Genomic DNA, 18,552 nt, shown 5'->3' with positions numbered 1-18,552 from the left:
ATTCCCCTTCCTTCCCCTCCCCTTTTTATGAAGATTACCTGCTCTGGGATCCCACAGCTAATTCTCCCCTGGTCTCCTCGCTGGCCCAAATAGGACTAATTTAGCCAGCTATTCCTGGTGATCATCTAATGTTTATTGGATGGATTTCCCCCCTAAATTGATTTTTGATTTTTGAATTTATTCTTATTCATGTTTTATACTGTATTTTATGCTGTTTTTTGTTGCATCGATTAAGTGTTTTAAATTTGTTGTTAGCCGCCCTGAGCCCAGTTTTCTGAATCGGAAAGGGCGGGGTATAAATAAAAAATTATTATTATTATTATTATTACCACGCAACCTATTATATAACAGGTATTTTGTGATCCATGGGTGCACCACAGAGCAGACAGCGTGTCCCATGCCGTCAAACACTACTGGAAAGCAACCTTCCAATTCAAGATCTGTCCGCTGATAAGCCTTTGGACATGTTTGGTACGTTTCACAGTGACAGATACACATGGCAATAAATACCCATCGGCTTACACAGAAAACATTTATGGCTTTCTAAAGGGAACCTGAGGGCTGCTGCTCATGATCCAGCTTGAAACTGAAGGATCGATGCCACGGGACACTTCCTGGGCATCAGCTGGCCGCATGAACCGTCCCTCCACCACCGCAGCCATATCATGAGAAACAGCTCCCAGCTATAGCAACAACACTGAGGCCTGTGTTATTTATTTACACGACTCTAATATCAGGTGCGCTCAAAGCTTTCTATGCGTTTTGCTAAGGCAATGGTTTTCAGACTAGGTCCTGCTCCGCTTGCACCTTCCAACGTGAACCAGAACCAAAATAGTTCTATGCTTTGAAGGAGAAGGTCCTTTTTAAAAAATCCTTCTTTAACCCTAAGGCTGTGGAACTGGCAAGCAGACGGAAAGTGGTTATGGGGTGTTTAGTCCACAGTAAGTTGTTTGAGAGAGCAGACTGGCGGGGAGAGGAAAGAGACGTGTATTATTTCAAGGAGCTCTGAACCCTGATCCTCCTGCCAGTGGTACTTATGGAAAACTAAAAGGGAAACAGCAGATTTGCAGGAAGGGTACAGAAACAACGTCCCTTTGGCCACATCCGTACCACACATATAAAGCAGTTTCTCTGTTTCTACTTTTTAACCCCTTCTCCCTCTTTATCTCTATTGTCTCTTTCTCCTTTTCTATTGCTTCTTTTTCTTGCCTTGCAACTTAAAGGGACCCCTGACCATTAGGTCCAGTCATGGCCGACTCTGGGGTTGTGTTAACATCTCGCTTTATAGGCCAAGGGAGCCGGCGTTTGTCCGCAGACAGCTTCTGGGTCATGTGGCCAGCATGACTAAGCCGCTTCTGGCGAACCAGAGCAGCGCACGGAAACGCCGTTTACCTTCCCGCCGGAGCGGTACCTATTTATCTACTTGCACTTTGACGTGCTTTCGAACTGCTAGGTTGGCAGGAGCAGGGACCGAGCAACGGGAGCTCACTCCATCACGGGGATTCAAACCGCCGACCTTCTGATCGGCAGGTCCTAGGCTCTGTGGTTTAACCCACAGCGCCACCCCACTTAGCCACCTCTAATAAAAATCTTATTGGAAAAAATAAATAAATAACCCACATGGCTTCCCGCAAAGAATCATGGGAACCGCCGTTTGTTAAGGGTGCTGGGAATTGTAGCTCAGCGAGGGGGTAAACTGCAATTCCCAGAATTCTTGCTGTGGAAGCCTTGGGCTTCAAATGTATGGAGTAGATGCAGCCTTACAGTGTTTTTCTTAAGCACCCCCTGATGAGTGCTAACGTTGTCACACAAGGGCATTGGCACTACACCTTAAGAACAACGGGTCGAGATCCTCAGCTTTGTCAAGTACGCTCAGGTTTGGTGCGTTTCCGGAGGTGAAATAAGGAATCATAACAGTGATGTGCTCTATTTCTGGCCTAAAACCACTAGTCAATGTGCTTCTCCTGTTTGTCACGGGCTCCAAGGCAGGGTGTAGATTCCTGCGGTGGAGAGAAGGTGGGATTCAGCCCAAACAGCAGCCACCCCACAAGGCTGGCTAAGCGAGGGAGGGTGTCAGAAACCCCAGCTCATGAGGAACAACGCAAAGCCTTTGAAGAAATGTATGGTTATCAAACATTATTGCATAAATCTCTCAATGTCATCATAAAAAAACACACCACTCCGCCCTCTCCGACACAGATTGTGCTGTGCCAATCCGCACAGCCGCAAGTCTTTTTCAGAACGTGGCAGCTGATAACCGTACCACGGGGAATCTTTCAGGAGACATGGATGCAGAAAGGTGCCAAAGCAGCCTTGCAGAGACTCTTCCCCTTACAAAAAAACCCAGTTGTGCAACTTGGTTCTTGAGACCCAGGGCTGCGGGTGAGTCGTCTCCCTTTCTTCCTTTCCTTTACACAACTCGGGAGAAGAACCGAACTTCCTCCTGTCCTGACCGCTCAGGAGCAAGTGCAGGCATCCGTGTGTACCCTCAGAATGCCTCTGCTGTGCATATGGAGAAAGTTGAAGATTTCCGAAGGCATGGCATGGAATCCCGGACGAGGTTTGACGTTGTCGTAGTAATGGTGGGTGATAAATATCCCTGAGGGGTTCATAGGGAAAGCCCAGAATCCAAAGAGGTGAACTTCCTCGCACAGCTCCAAGGCCGCCGTCACCAGGATCAGGCCCGTGCTGATGCGCTTGGCGCGCACCCCTTGAGCCAGCCAGTAGCGCGAGACGTTGATCAGGTACTGTGGGTGGAAGAAGTAGACGGCCTGCTGGGACTCGAAGTCGTCCAGGACGTACCGGACCCGGGTAGAGACGTCCGTGTTGCGGGTGTTGTAGAAAGCCGGGAGCAGGACTGAGGCGTTTTCGTACACCTGCAAGACCTCGAAAAAGGGCTTCCTCCACTTCTCCAGCTTGTGGAACCTGGTTATTTGGGAGGATTAAAGGGAGAGCAATCAGGGAGACTGGAGAGCCACAACTCTCGCAACCGCTGCCAACGCTAGGAAGAGCTTTGGCTTTTCCAGGCAAAATAGCAGCAGTGTAAGAGAACCAGATAACAGATCGGTAGGGTGGCCCCAGTGGCGTAGGAAGGGAAGGGCTGGGAGCCATGGCCCGGGCACAAATTTCTGAGGGGGCGCAACCAGGTGCGCCCACAACAGGCTCCCTCATCGAGGCTGGAGCCGTGGGGAGGAAAGCAATGCCCAGACCGGGCCTTCGGACTGGGATGGTGCTGCCTCCTCTTCATGGTCTGCGAAGAGACAACTGTGCACACCCAACCCCTAATAATAATAATAATAATATTAAATTTTATTTATACCTCGCCCTCCTGGGCTCAGGGCGGCTAACACCAATAAAATTCACAGTAAAAACATAATAAGGGGGAAAGAGAGGGGGGAAACCAATTTAAAATACAATTTAAAATGCAGCCTCATTTTAAAGTAGCTGATAAATCAAGGCCAGAAGGGGAAGGAAACATAAGGGTCAGACCGAGTCCAAACCAAAGGCCAGGCGGAACAGCTTTGTCTTGCAAGCCCTGCGGAAAGATGTCAAGTCCCGCAGGGCCCTAGTCTCTTGTGACAGAGCATTCCACCAAGTTGGGGCCAGTACTGAAAAGGCCCTGCCCTAGTTGAAACCAATCTAACCTCCTTGAGGCTCAGGACAAGTGTTGTTATTTGTGGACCTTTAGGTCCTCTGCGGGGCATACCAGGAGAGGCTAGCTGACAAGGAGGAAGGGAGGGGGAGTGTGCTGCACCCCCACCCACCAAGGAGGGAGGGAGGAAGAGGAAGCCAGGAAAGCACTGCTGGAGCCAAGTGTGTTGCCCAGGGCGCATCACTGCAAGGACAGGGGGGCAAGGCAGCAGAGTGGTGTTCCTAGCTTCGCGTATGTCTGTCTTATCTCTGCTCCCAGGTTGGGGCTAGTTTGCAAGGAGACTCCATTGATTAGACGCTGGCCAGCGAAGGGACTGACCACTGCCCAGTCCACCGCGTGGGGCGCAACACTTGGCATGGGCAACCTACGCTACGCCCCTGGGAAGAATTTAAATGTGGGGTCCCAGAAAGGGTTTCTTCATAGAAGAGGAAAGGGAAAAGGGAATAGACAGCAGGCTTTCTCAACCTGTGGGTCCCCAATGTTGTTGGACTACAACTCCCATCATCCCTAGCTAGCAAGGCCAGAGCTCAGGGATGATGGGAGTTGTAGTCCAACAACATCTGGGGACCCACAGGTTGAGAGCCCCTGGAATAGAGGATCAGGCTAATTCAAATTGAAGGCCAGGAGGAATAGCTCTGTCTTACAGGTCCTGCGAAAGGAGATAAAGCCCTGGAGGGCCCTAGTCTCGTGGGACAGAGCATTCCACCAGGTCAGAACCATCACCGAAAAAGCCTTGGCCCTGGTGGAGGATAGTCTGGCTTCCTTAGGACCTTCAAGCTATTATTATTCATGGACCTTAGGGTCCTCTGCGGGACATACCAGGAGAGGCGGTCCCATAACTACGAGGGTCCTCACCCACCTTTCTGTCCTGCTGACGGGAACCTGGAAGGCCACAAGATGTCGTGGTTGATAAATCTTTGCTTTCCCACCCAACCACCCACTTCTTCCCCACATGGCTTCAGGACTGCAGAGAGCCAGTGTGGTGTAGTGGTTAAGAGCGGTAGACTCGTAATCTGGGGAACCGGGTTCGCTTCCCCGCTCCTCCACATGCAGCTGCTGGGTGACCTTGGGCCAGTCACACTTCTCTGAAGTCTCTCAGCCCCACTCACCTCACAGAGTGTTTGTTGTGGGAGAGGAAGGGAAAGGAGAATGTTAGCTGCTTTGAGACTCCTTTGGGTAGTGATAAAGTGGGATATCAAATTCAAACTCCTCCTCCAAGAGAGTAAAGCCTCTCTCTTTCTGGCAGCATGATTCTCATACTCTGGATATGCCAAAGAAAAACATGTCTGGGAGCGGGGGAGGATTAAAAGGGAAAGGCCTCGCCAAATTTAACCTCTTTGAAGTCCTGCTGATTTCAGTGGGCTTGAAATCAACAGGAGTTAAAAGGCCTTTGGTGTGGGTAGGCGGAAATATGCATTATATCAAATAAATACTGCATATATCTGTACATTTTATTGTGAGATCCAAAAACCTGGAGGAGGAAGTAAGTTAGAACGGGTGGCGTTATCACTAGGCGTCCTTCTTCGTAGCAAAAGAACGAGGCAATTAGCCAGAGGTTGAAACAGAGAGACCTGTCATCAGTGAAACACTGGATTCTCAGGAGGTAGGGTATATGGTACAATTTGAAACTTAAAGGTATTAGTCTGCTCGCTGTATTGAGCTTTTTGTACACTTCTTAGAGGTGATAGCAATTAAGCAGCACAGAAATGGTCAGAATAATAGTAAAAAAACAGAGAGGGCAGACGAGGAATTTTTTTTAGCGAAAAACAGTCTCTACCTATTCATTTGCTATTTGCGAAGCTCAACATCAAAAAAACTAAGATCATGGCCACTGGGCCCGTCACCTTCTGGCAAACAGAAGGGGAATAAGACAGCAGTCATGAAATTAAAAGACTCCTGCTTCTTGGGAGAAAAGCAGTGACAAAACTAGACAGCATCTTAAAAAGCAGAGACATCACCTTGCCAAAAAAGGTCCGTATAGTTAAAGCTCTGGTTTTCCCAGTAGTGATGTATGGAAGTGAGAGCTGGACCATCAAGAAGGCTGACTGCCGAAGAATTGATGCTTTTGAATTATGGTGCTGGAGGAGACTCTTGAGAGTCCCATGGACTGCAAGAAGATCAAACCTATCAATTCTGAAGAAAATCAGCCCTGAGTGCTCACTGGAAGGACAGATCTTGAAGCTGAGGCTCCAATACTTTGGCCACCTCATGAGAAGAGAAGACTCCCTGGAAAAGACCCTGATGTTGGGAAAGATTGAGGGCACAAGAAGAAGGGGACGACAGAGGACGAGATGGTTGGACAGTGTTCTCGAAGCTACCAGCATGAGTTTGACCAAACCGCGGGAGGCAGTGGAAGACAGGAGTGTCTGGCGTGCTCTGGTCCATGGGGTCACGAAGAATCGGACACGACTAAACGACTAAACAACAACAACACCTATTGTGTTTCTGAAAAGCCTCTCCTCACAGAGGAACACGAGACATTCCCGCGTCAGCAGGGGGACGTATTCAGCCCCCTGCATCTCTTTCCTGGCTGCCGCACCGCACCCACCAGGCCAGCCAATAGGGTTGGCTTGGGGGTGGGGTCTAGCCGCATTCAAGCGGCTGCAGCAGCACTGCATCTCATTCTGCTCAGCGAGGCGGCCCCGTTTCGAGACGATGGCGTTCATTTGCCTAATCAAGGAAATGATATGTGGTTGGCTGCTATCATCAGTTGCATTAGGGATTGGTTGGAGCTGTGAGGGTATTTGGCTGCGAGCTTGGGTGGTGGTTCGGCACTGGAATATTTGTCGTGTGTTGGTGGGCAGGGTGTGGCCATCACCTATCTCTCCCCTTGTTGGGTATTCCGTTAAAGGAATGCAGCAGTCGTGGATCCTGTCCAATGCCCTGCTGGTGGCTAGGGCCATGGCACTGTTGCAGGAACCCGCCTCCCCAATCATTCAATTTGTACAAACACGACACACATACTCACACATGACATACGCGATGTTTCTGTTATAAATTCATAGTAATTCAATAGTACATTGGATTTACACCGGTCCACTTTTATTTTGCTCCATGAAGAAAGGACTATCAAAGAGGGATGGTTTGATACAGGACGACCATAATCCCTTAAGCGTACCAACACGTACTCAGGAGCCCTACCCAGTTGGCATGCCAACCTTGATGGTCCCAGACAGAAGACCATCAGGGTCACAAAGGACTTGCATATGGGAGTGGATTCAACACGGACTGAAACAAAGGACAATGATCAGATCTTCCCTCTGGGGGCAGGAAACTGCCAGCTCCCCTTTGTCCTCTGGAAAATACTCATGGGGAGGGGGAAAGGAGGAACCAGCCAGGTGACAAGATACTCAGGTTACCTCCACAACTCCTCCCTCAACCCCTCCGTTTTGTGATGTAGTTGTGATGTATTTGTGATGTGGTTGTGACGTAGTCTTAGGGGTGTAGTTTGGGGGATTAGCAACTAATAAAAATTGGGGACTTTTTTGTGCTGGGCTTCCATTTTGCTTCATCTTGTAGTGGGTGGGAGTCCTATCGCAACAGTCTACAATAAAGACCAAGCCTACAGGCTGCTGTTTTGCTCCAAATTGTCCTGGTTGGTGTCCTTGTCTTTTTGTCCAAGGGAGCCCTCGGATTCCTCCATTAACAGCACAACCCCGGTGACATCAGGGGAAGCTTCCAGTTGTATTTGCATCAACAAGCTCCTCTCACTGGTTGTTAACCCTCAAATGACTCCCCGCCGAGTGGGGTGGAGTCATGTATAGATTCTTTGACCCAATGCCTAAGCCAATACCACTCACACGCTGTAACCAATAAAGTTGTAGCCTTCTTTAGCCCATTAACCTAAAATACATGTGTCCTTGTGTCTTGTTTACCACTGGTGGAGGGTCCTCGACTCACAACAAAAAGGTACTATAACTATAAAGCTTATTGGGAGTCTCGCAAAGGCAGATAATTAGCGGATTTATTTGAATTTCTTTTTCTCCTCTCTTTTGAAAATGCAGAGCATCAAGGGATACCACTGTTTAATGCATTACTTATTGTGGATCTTACTTTTTCCAGTAAGGAAGAAGAAAAACGTCAGAAAAGGAGCCAGGTGAGTTGTAGGGCGGAAGTGTGCAGGGACCTTCTGAACACATTTGCCTCGCTGAGAAGAAGGCCCGGTTTTGTTCTGATTTCCAGTTGCTATGAAATTACAAAGTCAAGAACCGCCAGAGCTAATAATAAGGCGCCATTGCTCCTTTCCTGAGGTTTGTCAATTTCACAAAGTCGCAGGAGGAGGAAAGTGTGGGCAGAAGTGGGCAAGGAAGAGGCAAGCGACTGACCTCTCGGTGATTATGCTGGGGTTAACCGTCACGACGTCCGTCTTTACACCAACATCTACAACGTATTTCTCCGAAATGGGAGGCAAATTGCACCTAGAAAGAACAGAGCAACAAAGAGGCCATTATTATTTCCCTCCTTCAAGGAGCTAAGATGTGTAGGCTGAATAGACTGAATGAGTGAGTGATCTGGCTTAATGGAAGCGCGATTTGAACCTAGCTCTCTCTGATTCCAAATAAAGTAGGGTGGGTTCCCCTTCTGCAGACTGCTTCCTCTGAAAGGAATATCTTCCTGTACTGATCAGCTGGTTATAAATGATGCTCTCAGCGCCGCAAGAGAAATGACCCATCCGGAGAAGCCATTTGTAGTGGCAGCCCTCCATTCTCCACCTCAGGCAAAGAGATTTATAAAACAGGCACTCTTTAGACGTTCCCTCGGTCCTCTTTCCCCCCTAGATCACTGTTTCTCAAACTCAGCCCTCCAGATGTTTGGGGACTACAACTCCCATCATCCCTGGCCACTGGTCCTGCTAGCTAGGGATGTTGGGAGCTGTAGTCCCAAAACAGACCTAAGCTTGAGAAACATCGCCCTAGATGTTCAGCACAAATATTACCTTTATAGTTAATTCCGTCATCCAAAACATTTCAGAAAGAGTCAACAATAGGTGCAGCTTGTGATTCCTTAATGTACAACGTTCTTTAAAATTACAAAAAAGGGGCTTAAATTGAGAGCCTCTTGTCCCACACCCTGAGAAACCGGATAGGTTCACCCTCTGAACTCTAGGTGGAGCCAAGCATCAGACAGAGTAGGGACCTTCTGCCTTCAGAGAACTCTGGCCACTTCGGATTTGTATGCTGTGGGAGAACACCAGTGCAAGAGACAGGAGCCATGGCAAAGGGTTGCCGTAGCTCAGTGGTAGAGAATATGTTTTGCATGCAGAAGGTCTCAGGTTCAACCCTGAAGTGGGAATGGGGATGTCTCAGTCAGTGGTGACAAGACTGAAACAGATGGACCAGTGGTCTGAAGCAGTGCAAGCCAATTTCCTTTTACCTTTAGTACCTACTTTTACAGTAGGTACTAAAGGTAAAAAAAGGTAAAAGACCCCTGGATGGTTAAGTCCAGTCCAAGGCAACCATGGGGTTGCAGCGCTCATCTCACTTTCATGCCGAGGAAGCCGGCATTTGTCCACAGGCAGCTTTCCTGGTGTCATGTGGCCAGCATGACTAAACCGCTTCTGGCACAACTGGACAAAGTGATGGAAACCAGAGCGGACGGAAATGTCGTTTACCTTCCTGTCACAGTGGTACCTATTTATCTACTTGAACTGGCATGATTTCGATTTCCTAGGTTGGCAGAAGCTGGGACAGAGTAACGGGAGCTCAATCTATCATGGGGATTTGAACAGCCAACCTTCCAATCACCAAGCCCAAGAGGCTCGGTGGTTTAGACCACAGTGCCACCCGCATCCCTGTGGGTGCTACAGCAGTCTTCCTCAACATGGCTCCCTACTGATGTTTTGGACTAGAATGGCCTGCAGGATCACACCAATGGCCCGTCCTGTTCTCACAGTGGCCAACAATATGCCTTTGGGAACCCCACCAATCATAGCCATTGATAGCCTTCTCCCCCATGAATTTGTCCAATCCTGTTTTGAAACCATCCAAGCTAAGATCCACCACTACTTGCTGTGGGAGTAAGTCCCAAAGCTTAACTGTGCTTTCTGCTTGGCTTCCCAAAGAAGTTTAGTGAACTTTTGGAGACTCTGGGCTCCTTCTAGGATACAAAGCTTAAAACCTATTCCCTACTTTTAAGTCAGGGATCCCTTCCCACTTGCTCTCTTTTACTGCCTGGTATTGATGATATATGCAAGGCCCAGTGAACCATGTGTGAAGAAAGATCCCAAACGTTGATCACATACACATCAAAAACTCACGGCAAAACATTCATGTGCTATGGTAAATGGACACCTGACCATTAGTTCCATTCGTCACCGACTCTGGGGTTGCGGTGCTCATCTCGCTTTACTGGCGTACAGCTTCCAGGTCATGTGGCCAGCATGACTAAGCCGCTTCTGGCAAACCAGAGCAGTGCACGGAAATGCCGTTTACCTTCCCGCTGGAGTGGTACCTATTTATCTACTTGCACTTTGACGTGCTTTCAAACTACTAGGTTGGCAGGAGCAGGGACCGAGCAATGGGAGCTCACCCCGTCACGGGGATTCGAAATGCCGAACTTCTGATCGGCAAGGCTTAGTCTCTGTGGTTTAACCCACAGCGCCACCCGCATCCCCTTCATGTGCTATACACAACTGCTAATCCCTTGAAGGAATTGCACCAGAACTGTTACCGGAACACAAAATCGGCACTGTCGATCTCCCGGCCACATCTGCTGTTCTTCAGAATCCCTCCGTTTCCAACCACAGCGCACTTCTTGAACTGGGACCGATAGTACGGCATCTCCTAGAGAGAAATGGAGTAAGCCGGTTCATTAGCAGTGGCAACCCTCGCGGGAACTGGTTTTGTTCCCTTGGATGAAAAGATGAAACACAGTTAACTCTGGGCTCACACATGCACACACAAATATGGTCATCTCTTGAGTTTTCCCTGCATCTGATTACTCTACAGCAGGCTTCCTCTAACTCGGCCCTCCAGATGCTTTGAAACTACTATTCCCATCATCCCTGACCGCTGGTCCTGCTAGCTAGGGATCATGGGAGTTGTAGGCCAAAAACATCTGGAGGGTGGAGTGTGAGGAAGCCTGCTCTACAGTCAGTGACTGGCAGTGCAATGGATGGACTAACTCTGCAGGAAAGCTCTGCTGTTGCATTTTAGGTCATACATACAAAACATCCATGTTATTAGATCTTGGTGGCCTCACCCACTACCCCATCATGACCAGCAGCGACCAGGACACTGAGTTGGCAGCTAGTGTCCCTGGCTAAGGAGCCAGGCCCAAATTCCTAGCTCTGAGCCTGAATTCTGGTGATCAGAGCCCAACTGAACCCAAGGCTGTCCCATCAAGATCCCAAGGAAACGAGCTATCTCACCAGTGCAGTGACCTACGAAGAACACAAAGGCGGGAGGTCATGGAGTGAAAGAAAAGTGCTGGTTTTCAGGCCAGAGTTCTGGACCCTTGAGACGTAGACTGAATGCACAAGTCTCAAAAGTCCTTGTTTAACCCACCCCACCCATCTTCCACCCCTCTCCCCCTTTTCTTCCTAATGTCTCGACAAATGAAACTGATGTGTAAAAATGTTACATGGAAAAAATACAAGAGAGAGACATTACACATACTTCTGTAAATCATGAAAATCTTTAATAAAAATACCCCCAAAAAAGGTCCTTGTTTTATGTTGGAGCCAAGTGCACACTAGGAGCTCTCCATGGTGCTGAAGCAACAAAACCTGCCTTGCCTGGTGTCTTCCTCCACAGGACCAAAACAGAGAATACTGTGGTACCTCTGGATGCGAACGGGATCTGTTCCGTAGCCCTGTTCGCATCCTGAGCAGAACGCAACCCGTGTCTTCAGAAGTTGGAGTCAAACCCATCCCTGGTTTACATGGACAAACGATCTGATGCATTAGCTTCCTTATAATGCCTGGCACCTCACGGAGATGGAAAGACTTGCTTATGTAAGCATGCAAATGCTGCTATTAGTACATGCATAGTTTATGAGTAATTCCGCAACAGTAAAACAAAAATACATCTGAAGGAAACGGTGACATGAAATGTGGTGTGGTTGTTGTTGTTGCTTTTAATGTGATTTATTTATAGCACACGTTACATGGTGCTCATAATGGCAGAAAGCCCAATGGCGCAACGAAGAGTCCTCTGAGATTTGGGGGCAAAGAGAACCACGTTCAGAAATGGACCAGCAACATTAGGTTGGAACTGACATATGGGAAGCAATAACACCAAGGGTCAAACGTTTGATTGATCCAGCACGCAATTTAGGAAAAGGGGTTGAAAATAAAGCTGCCATTATGGGGATCAGGCTTCAGGCCCCAGGCCCTGTTTGCAGACCAACTGCGTTTTACAAAGATGTCTGCAACTGTGACATGAAGGCTGGTAACATCAACCTTGATATGTGGGGATCTCTTGCAGATGACGGCAGTGCTTAGAGACAGGCAGGCAGTCGTGCATCCAAAGCAGTGGACCAGAGGAGGAACGACCACCGGGAGGAGCGTGGAAAGAAGAGATGCCATGGTGCATCTGCAGCAGCACAAATGAATGCCTTCATCTGCATGGATGCATGACCTGACAGCCTGTCTTCAACTTGTTATAAGTGGCCTTCCAATAGCCTTCCAGACTGCTGATCAAGTCCACCTGCAACCACTTTCTACGATGCTACAGTATTGGCACCTGTAATTCGTTTTATACCTGTAAACCACTTAGAAGCCAACTTGGTAATCTGAATTAATTTAATTAATTAATTAAAGCAACTACTCTATTCCAAACTTAAAAATGGAAAGCGTAATGCTGGTGGCCAACAAAAGAGGTTTAAAGACTGTCTCGAGGCAAATCTAAAAAAAAAAAAAATGTAGTATAAACACCAACAATTGGGAAACACTTGCCTGCAAGTGCTCCTATTGGAGTACAGCCTTTACCAAAGGTGTCATGGGCTTTGAAGACACTCGAACTCAGGACATAAGGGAGAAATGTGCTAAGAGGAAGGCACGCTTGGCAAATCCACACCGTGATCAACTCCCGCCCAGAAACCAATGTCCCCACTGTGGAAGGACGTGTGGATCCAGAATTGGCCTCCACAGTCACGTACAGACTCATTGTTAAAACCATGTTTATGGAAGACAATCTTACTCGGCTACGAGTGATCACAGAAGAAGAAGAAGAAGAAGAAGAAGAAGAAGAAGAAGAAGAAGAAGAAGAAGAAGAAGAAGAAGAAGAAGAAAGAACTGGTTTTACACCTGTAAATCACTTAGAAGCCACCTTCTAATCTGAATTAAAAACAGTAATAATACAACTGGTCTCCCAGACCAACCACTGGGCTCACCATAAGGAGCAATGCACTGTATACGAAAAGCACTTTGGAACGCTTAATGTGCTATATAAATGCTAAGCACTGCTGTCAGTCAGTCTTTCAGGGTCACTATTGGACATCATCTCGTTTTCTTAGCTATAGACCAGAAGCAATTCTGCACTCATCCCTGCTAGAGAACACTCGGCTGTTGATCAGTCATTTTCCACATGGATATGATACTCCCGTGATGTAAAGCTGCTAAATATAAACTAAGCTGCCTATCAGCTGTTGCACAGGAATGTGACGGCAAGGAGAATAGTTGGCCTGCGATCAGAATGGTTACACAGGAAATCATTGCAGCGCAGAGGATGGCAAGATTGCCACCCGACACACGCCTCTGAATAGAAACGGCGTCTTGAGATTATGCTAAGTCAACAACATGTACCACACCTTTGGAAACATTCGGAATATTTCTTGATTGATGTGAAAGATGCCGCTTGTGTCCACTTCGTACTTGAGTTTTGTTCCCAGAGGCGTGTTCTTCTGGGTGGTGAAGAGGAAGGCTGGGGCGTTGCAGCACCTCGACAGAGTAGCCCTAAAGAAGGAGAAACAGGATTACATGGGTCAACCACAGGATGAAGGCAGGCCCTCGACCCAGGCAGACACCGAGTGTGGCAGGGAGCTGTGAATCAACTGCTGTTGATGTCAATGTTGCATGTACACAACACTGTTTCTCCAACGAGTTTAAGGTGCCACGCATGTGGCCCCTGCCCAAATTTTATGTGGCCCCCAGCCTAATTTCAGAAGTCCTCTGGGGTGAGAGAGAGATCTCTCCTGGCACCAGAAGCCACCTGGGCAGAGGAAGAAGAGGCAAGGAAAGGGGGCAATGAGGGTGACAGAACAGAGACAGATGGGAGAGTGAGGGATAGAAAAAGAGAGAGGAAAGGGTGTGGAGAGAAAGAGAGAGAGTGTAGAGCCTGTGGCGATCACACAGGGTCCCCAGACGTTTCACCGTCTCTTGATCTCTGTGCCACCACTTTATTTCTCGCTGCCACCACCCAGGCCCTACCTGGTACAATACTGAGTCCAGTCAGAATTAAATTGGAACATAAACTTTTGTTTATTTTTTGCAGTTTAACAAGCGTGTGGTTTCATAAATGGTATCGGTCAATTACAATCATGGGGTGCCTATCCAGACCTATAACTTCCACTCCCTGCTCTCACTCACTACACCACCTCTCAGATATTTACTTGTCTTCCTAGCTCCTAAGTGTTCCTGACTCAGCTTATTTTGCTACACTAACTCAACATACCCACAAACTCTATCCCAATTCACTCCCATTCTAACCAACCACCCAACTCCCAACAAACTCCTCCCAGAGCTGGTTTTATAGTCCCTCTGACTCCACCCCCCGGGTCCTGACTGGGTAACCTGTTTAACTATTTCATCTCCAGCACTCTCATATGTTCACGTCACAGAGCCCCACCCACTTTTTGCTTTGGCCCTGCCCACCACTGGCTTCAGACCCGCTCTTAGCCACCCCATGTTGCTATGGTGAGCAAATATCTTCCATCTTTTGAAATACGGATATAGTGGGCGGATGCCCTGTCAGAGAAACTAGACATACCAAATCAGTCCCTACTACAAAAGGTTTTTCTATCCTACCCCACCTCCCTACAAATACGCCAAATGCCCTAAAGAATCAACTACAAAATGCCCTAAAGAATCAACGGCTGAAAATATCTGTAAAGGTAAAGGTAAAGGGACCCCTGACCATTAGGTCCAGTCGTGACTGACTCTGGGGTTGCGGCACTCATCTCGCTTTATTGGCCGAGGGAGCCAGCGTACAGCTTCCGGGTCATGTGGCCAGCATGACTAAGCCACTTCTGGCGAACCAGAGCACCACACAGAAACGCCGTTGACCTCCCTGCCAGAGCGGTACCTATTTATCTACTTGCACTTTGATGTGCTTTTGAACTGCTAGGTTGGCAGGAGCTGGGACTGAGCAACGGGAGCGCACCCCGTCACAGGGATTCGAACCGCCGACCTTCTGATCGGCAAGTCCAAGGCTCTGTGGTTTAACCCGCAGCGCCACCCACGTCCTGATGCAAATATCTGAGGGTGCCCCAAATCCAAAAATCCAAGAATCAGCCAATGCCCTAAATATCCTTTCCTGGAATGTGGCCGGCTGGTCTAGATGTTTATCTCAATCTACAGATATTCCATTCTATCGCCAAAACTTTAACATCATCGCCCTCCAAGAGACATGGGCGGCAGACACTCCAGTTCTGGGAGGTTTTTATGTTTATGCAATTAGGGCTGTCCCAGGAAGAGGCCCAGGAAGGCTAAAAGGGAGGCTTTCATCTTGATTTCTCAATGTCTAAATGCCAACTGTAAAGAGCTGCCCTCCCTAGACCAACTAGCAATGGCCTTACTTATATCATTGGGAAGATCTAAAGTGTTAGTTATAAAAAATCTTCCATCTTGCAAAACCAAGAGCAGCTCCTGCACAATGCAAGAGCCAAGAGCGGTTCTTCAGCTAACAGTGCTTGCTGAGATCCTGCCACCCCAGAGCTGAGACGCCTCTTACTTGAACTGTCTGGCTTCGGTGATGTTCATCTGCCACTTGCACATCTGAAGGTTCTTCCACCTTTCAAACAACTCTGTCTGCTTCACCCTAAAAGAGGGAGAAAGGATCTTTTAATTAATCTTAGAGGGTAGGTCCAAGAGGCTATCAACTCCCAACGCAGAAACAAAGTTTGCCACTTGCCTGAGGTGGGCAAACATTTCCTTGATATATAAATCTAGGGCAGCCCCCAATTTTATATACAGGTATTATTAACTGCCGTTTATATCTGGTTCAACAAAACAGCATGGAGAATGAAAATAAAACAAGGGTCTTTCCGTTTAAATTTGTCATTTCTGGTATCTCATTAACAATTAAGGGTGAGCTATTTTTCTGCATGCTATCAGGCTGCTTTTCATCTTCTACTTAATTATTATTAAAGCGCTGTAAAGCAAGCCATGATCTGTATCTGCCAACAGCCCCTTTTCCTTTTCTGTTGTTAACACGTTCAAGAAAATCACCCCACCTTCTCATAAAACTTGTCACGTCTTTTTTTTTTTTTTGTGGCCCATATCTGAGAAAATGAGCTAACTCAGCAATCACAGCAGATTCCCAGAGTGTTATCAACTGACGCTTGAATAGATAGTACAAGTGTCAACCTCCAATTCCTTGCAGAAGGCAATCTTAATGTGCAACCAGCATGATAAGATATCAGCTCTGCATGCTTGTGCCCTCCCTGATTCCTCCACTTCATTTAATTAGAGGGGGGAAACCTCAGATGCCAACGTTGACAGATGCTGTGCTCCTCTGCCTCATTGCGGCTACCTCTTGCTCGCTTGCGAGACAGAGCCAATGGCCAAGCAGGTAGAGGGAGTGTTGTCTCCTTCCTCCTCCTCCTTGCCATTGCTGCTGTTCACTTCTTCCTCTCCTCTGGGAAAAATTATTTTATTTATTTATTTATACCCCGCCCATCTGGCTGAGTTTCCGCAGCCACTCTGGGTGGCTCCCAATCAAGTGTTAAAAACAATACAGCATTAAATATTAAAAACTTCCCTACACAGGGCTGCCTTCAGATGTCTTTTAAAGAGAAGATAGCTGCTTATTTCCTTCACATCTGAAGGGAGGGCGTTCCACAGGGTGGGCGCCACTACCAAGAAGGCCCTCTGTCTGGTTCCCTGTAACCTCACTTCTCGCAATGAGGGAACTGCCAAAAGGCCCTCGGTGCTGGATCTCAGTGTCTGTGCAGAACGATGGGGGTGGAGACGCTCCTTCAGGTATACAGGACTGAGGCCATTTAAAGGTCAGCACCAACACTTTGAATTGTGCTCGGAAACGTACTGGGAGCCAATGCAGATCTCTCAGGACCGGTGTTATGTGGTCCCGGCGGCCACTCCCAGTCACCAGTCTAGCTGCCGCATTCTGGATTAATTGCAGTTTCCAGGTCACCTTCAAAGGTAGCCCCACGTAGAGCACATTGCAGAAGAAGAGCTTGGATTTGATATCCCACTTTATCACTACCCTAAGGAGTCTCAAAGCAGCTAACAATCTCCTTTCCCTTCCTCCCCCACAACCAACACTCTGTGAGGTGAGTGGGGCTGAGAGACTTCAGAGAAGTCCACCGCTCTAACCACTACACCACACTGGCTCTGAGACGAGTGAACAAGCAAGATGCAATGGAGAAGACAAGGAGCAGGTCCAGGGGACTTCTGTCAGCAAAGTGTATTTCCGCAACAGTGGCCCTGGGGCATTTTGCTTGTCCCAAAAGAGTCATTGCCTTCTATAGGCCCCTCCAAGCATCCATTTCCTTGTGTGTTTATGATTATTCGTGCTCACAGGGTGCTTATACAGATACTGTTTGGCACCTGCAAAAGTATTGATTGATTGATTTTATATTCTGCCTTATACCTGGAGGTCTCAGGGTGGCTCACTGAACAAAGCCAAAACACAAAACCACAAAATATATAATCAAAATAAAAACAACAACCCAATAACCACCCCAGGGGGAAGAAAACATTTTAAAAGGGCATAGGATGCCAATCAAATCAACCAAAGGCCTGGTTAAAAAGGAAGGTTTTTGCCTGGCGCCTAAAGGTGTATAATGAAGGCTCCAGGCGAACTTCCCTGGGGAGAGCATTCCCCAGATGGGGAGCCACTGCAGAGAAGGCCCCGTTCTCGTGTTGCCACCCTCCGGACCTCTCAAGGAGGAGGCACATGAAGAAGGGCCTCAGAAGATGATCTCAGGGTCCAGGTAGGTTCATATGGAAAGAGGTGGTCCTTAAGGTATTGCGGTCCTGAGCCATGTAAGGCTTTATAGGTCAAAACCAGCACTTTGAATTGGGCCCAAAAACTAATTGGTAGTCAGTGCAGTTGGACCAGGATTGGTGTAATATGCTTAAACAGTCTTTTTGGGTGGTCATACTGCTTCGTTTCCAAACACTGCATGTCCCGCAGCTGAAATAATGTAATCTTTATACCACAAACGTTCCAGTTTCTTTCTTTCGTTTGTTTGTTTGTTTGGTGGTGGTGGTTTGCTATTGTGCTGGAGTGCAAGAGTGCCCCTCCAGATAGCAAGAATATAGTATCGTCAGGAAAACCTTGCAGAAAAACTAACAAAGTAGAGAGATATGTGGATGGTCCAGTATGAATCCATCGCTAATGCAATACTATTGCATCAATGGCATGTTGCAAGTAAAGGTAAAGGTAAAGGTACCCCTGCCCGTACGGGCCAGACTCTAGGGTTGTGCGCTCATCTCACTCTATAGGCCGGGAGCCAGCGCTGTCCGCAGACACTTCCGGGTCACGTGGCTAGCGTGACAAGCTGCATCTGGCGAGCCAGCGCAGCACACGGAACGCCGTTTACCTTCCCGCTGGTAAGCGGTCCCTATTTATCTACTTGCACCCGGGAGTGCTTTCGAACTGCTAGGTTGGCAGGCGCTTGGACCGAACGACGGGAGCGCACCCCGCCGTGGGGATTCGAACCACCGACCATGCGATCGGCAAGTCCTAGGCGCTGAGGTTTTACCCACAGCGCCA

At 48.0% G+C, this 18,552-nt stretch overlaps 1 protein-coding gene across 2 annotated transcripts in view; it reads right to left on the bottom strand.

The window, feature by feature from the left end:
- Positions 1–228: 228 nt before the first annotated feature.
- The window catches only part of ST8SIA5 (ST8 alpha-N-acetyl-neuraminide alpha-2,8-sialyltransferase 5), a 55,597-nt gene continuing 37,273 nt past the window's right edge, over positions 229–18,552 (bottom strand). For both annotated transcript variants that reach the window (XM_081929913.1, XM_081929912.1), the window contains 5 exons: positions 15,544–15,630; positions 13,403–13,547; positions 10,322–10,434; positions 7,978–8,070; positions 229–2,925 (listed from right to left, as the gene is read on the bottom strand). In XM_081929913.1, the coding sequence (XP_081786039.1) occupies positions 2,457–2,925; positions 7,978–8,070; positions 10,322–10,434; positions 13,403–13,547; positions 15,544–15,630 (907 nt within the window). In that variant the 3' untranslated portion in view covers positions 229–2,456. The remainder of the gene's footprint in view (positions 2,926–7,977; positions 8,071–10,321; positions 10,435–13,402; positions 13,548–15,543; positions 15,631–18,552) is intronic.

The sequence above is a fragment of the Podarcis melisellensis genome, assembly GCF_964234715.1.
Source record: "Podarcis melisellensis genome assembly, chromosome: 11".
Lineage (NCBI taxonomy): Eukaryota > Metazoa > Chordata > Lepidosauria > Squamata > Lacertidae > Podarcis > Podarcis melisellensis.
Note: the sequence above shows the minus strand (reverse complement) of the source record. Positions and strands in the feature narration are given on the sequence as shown.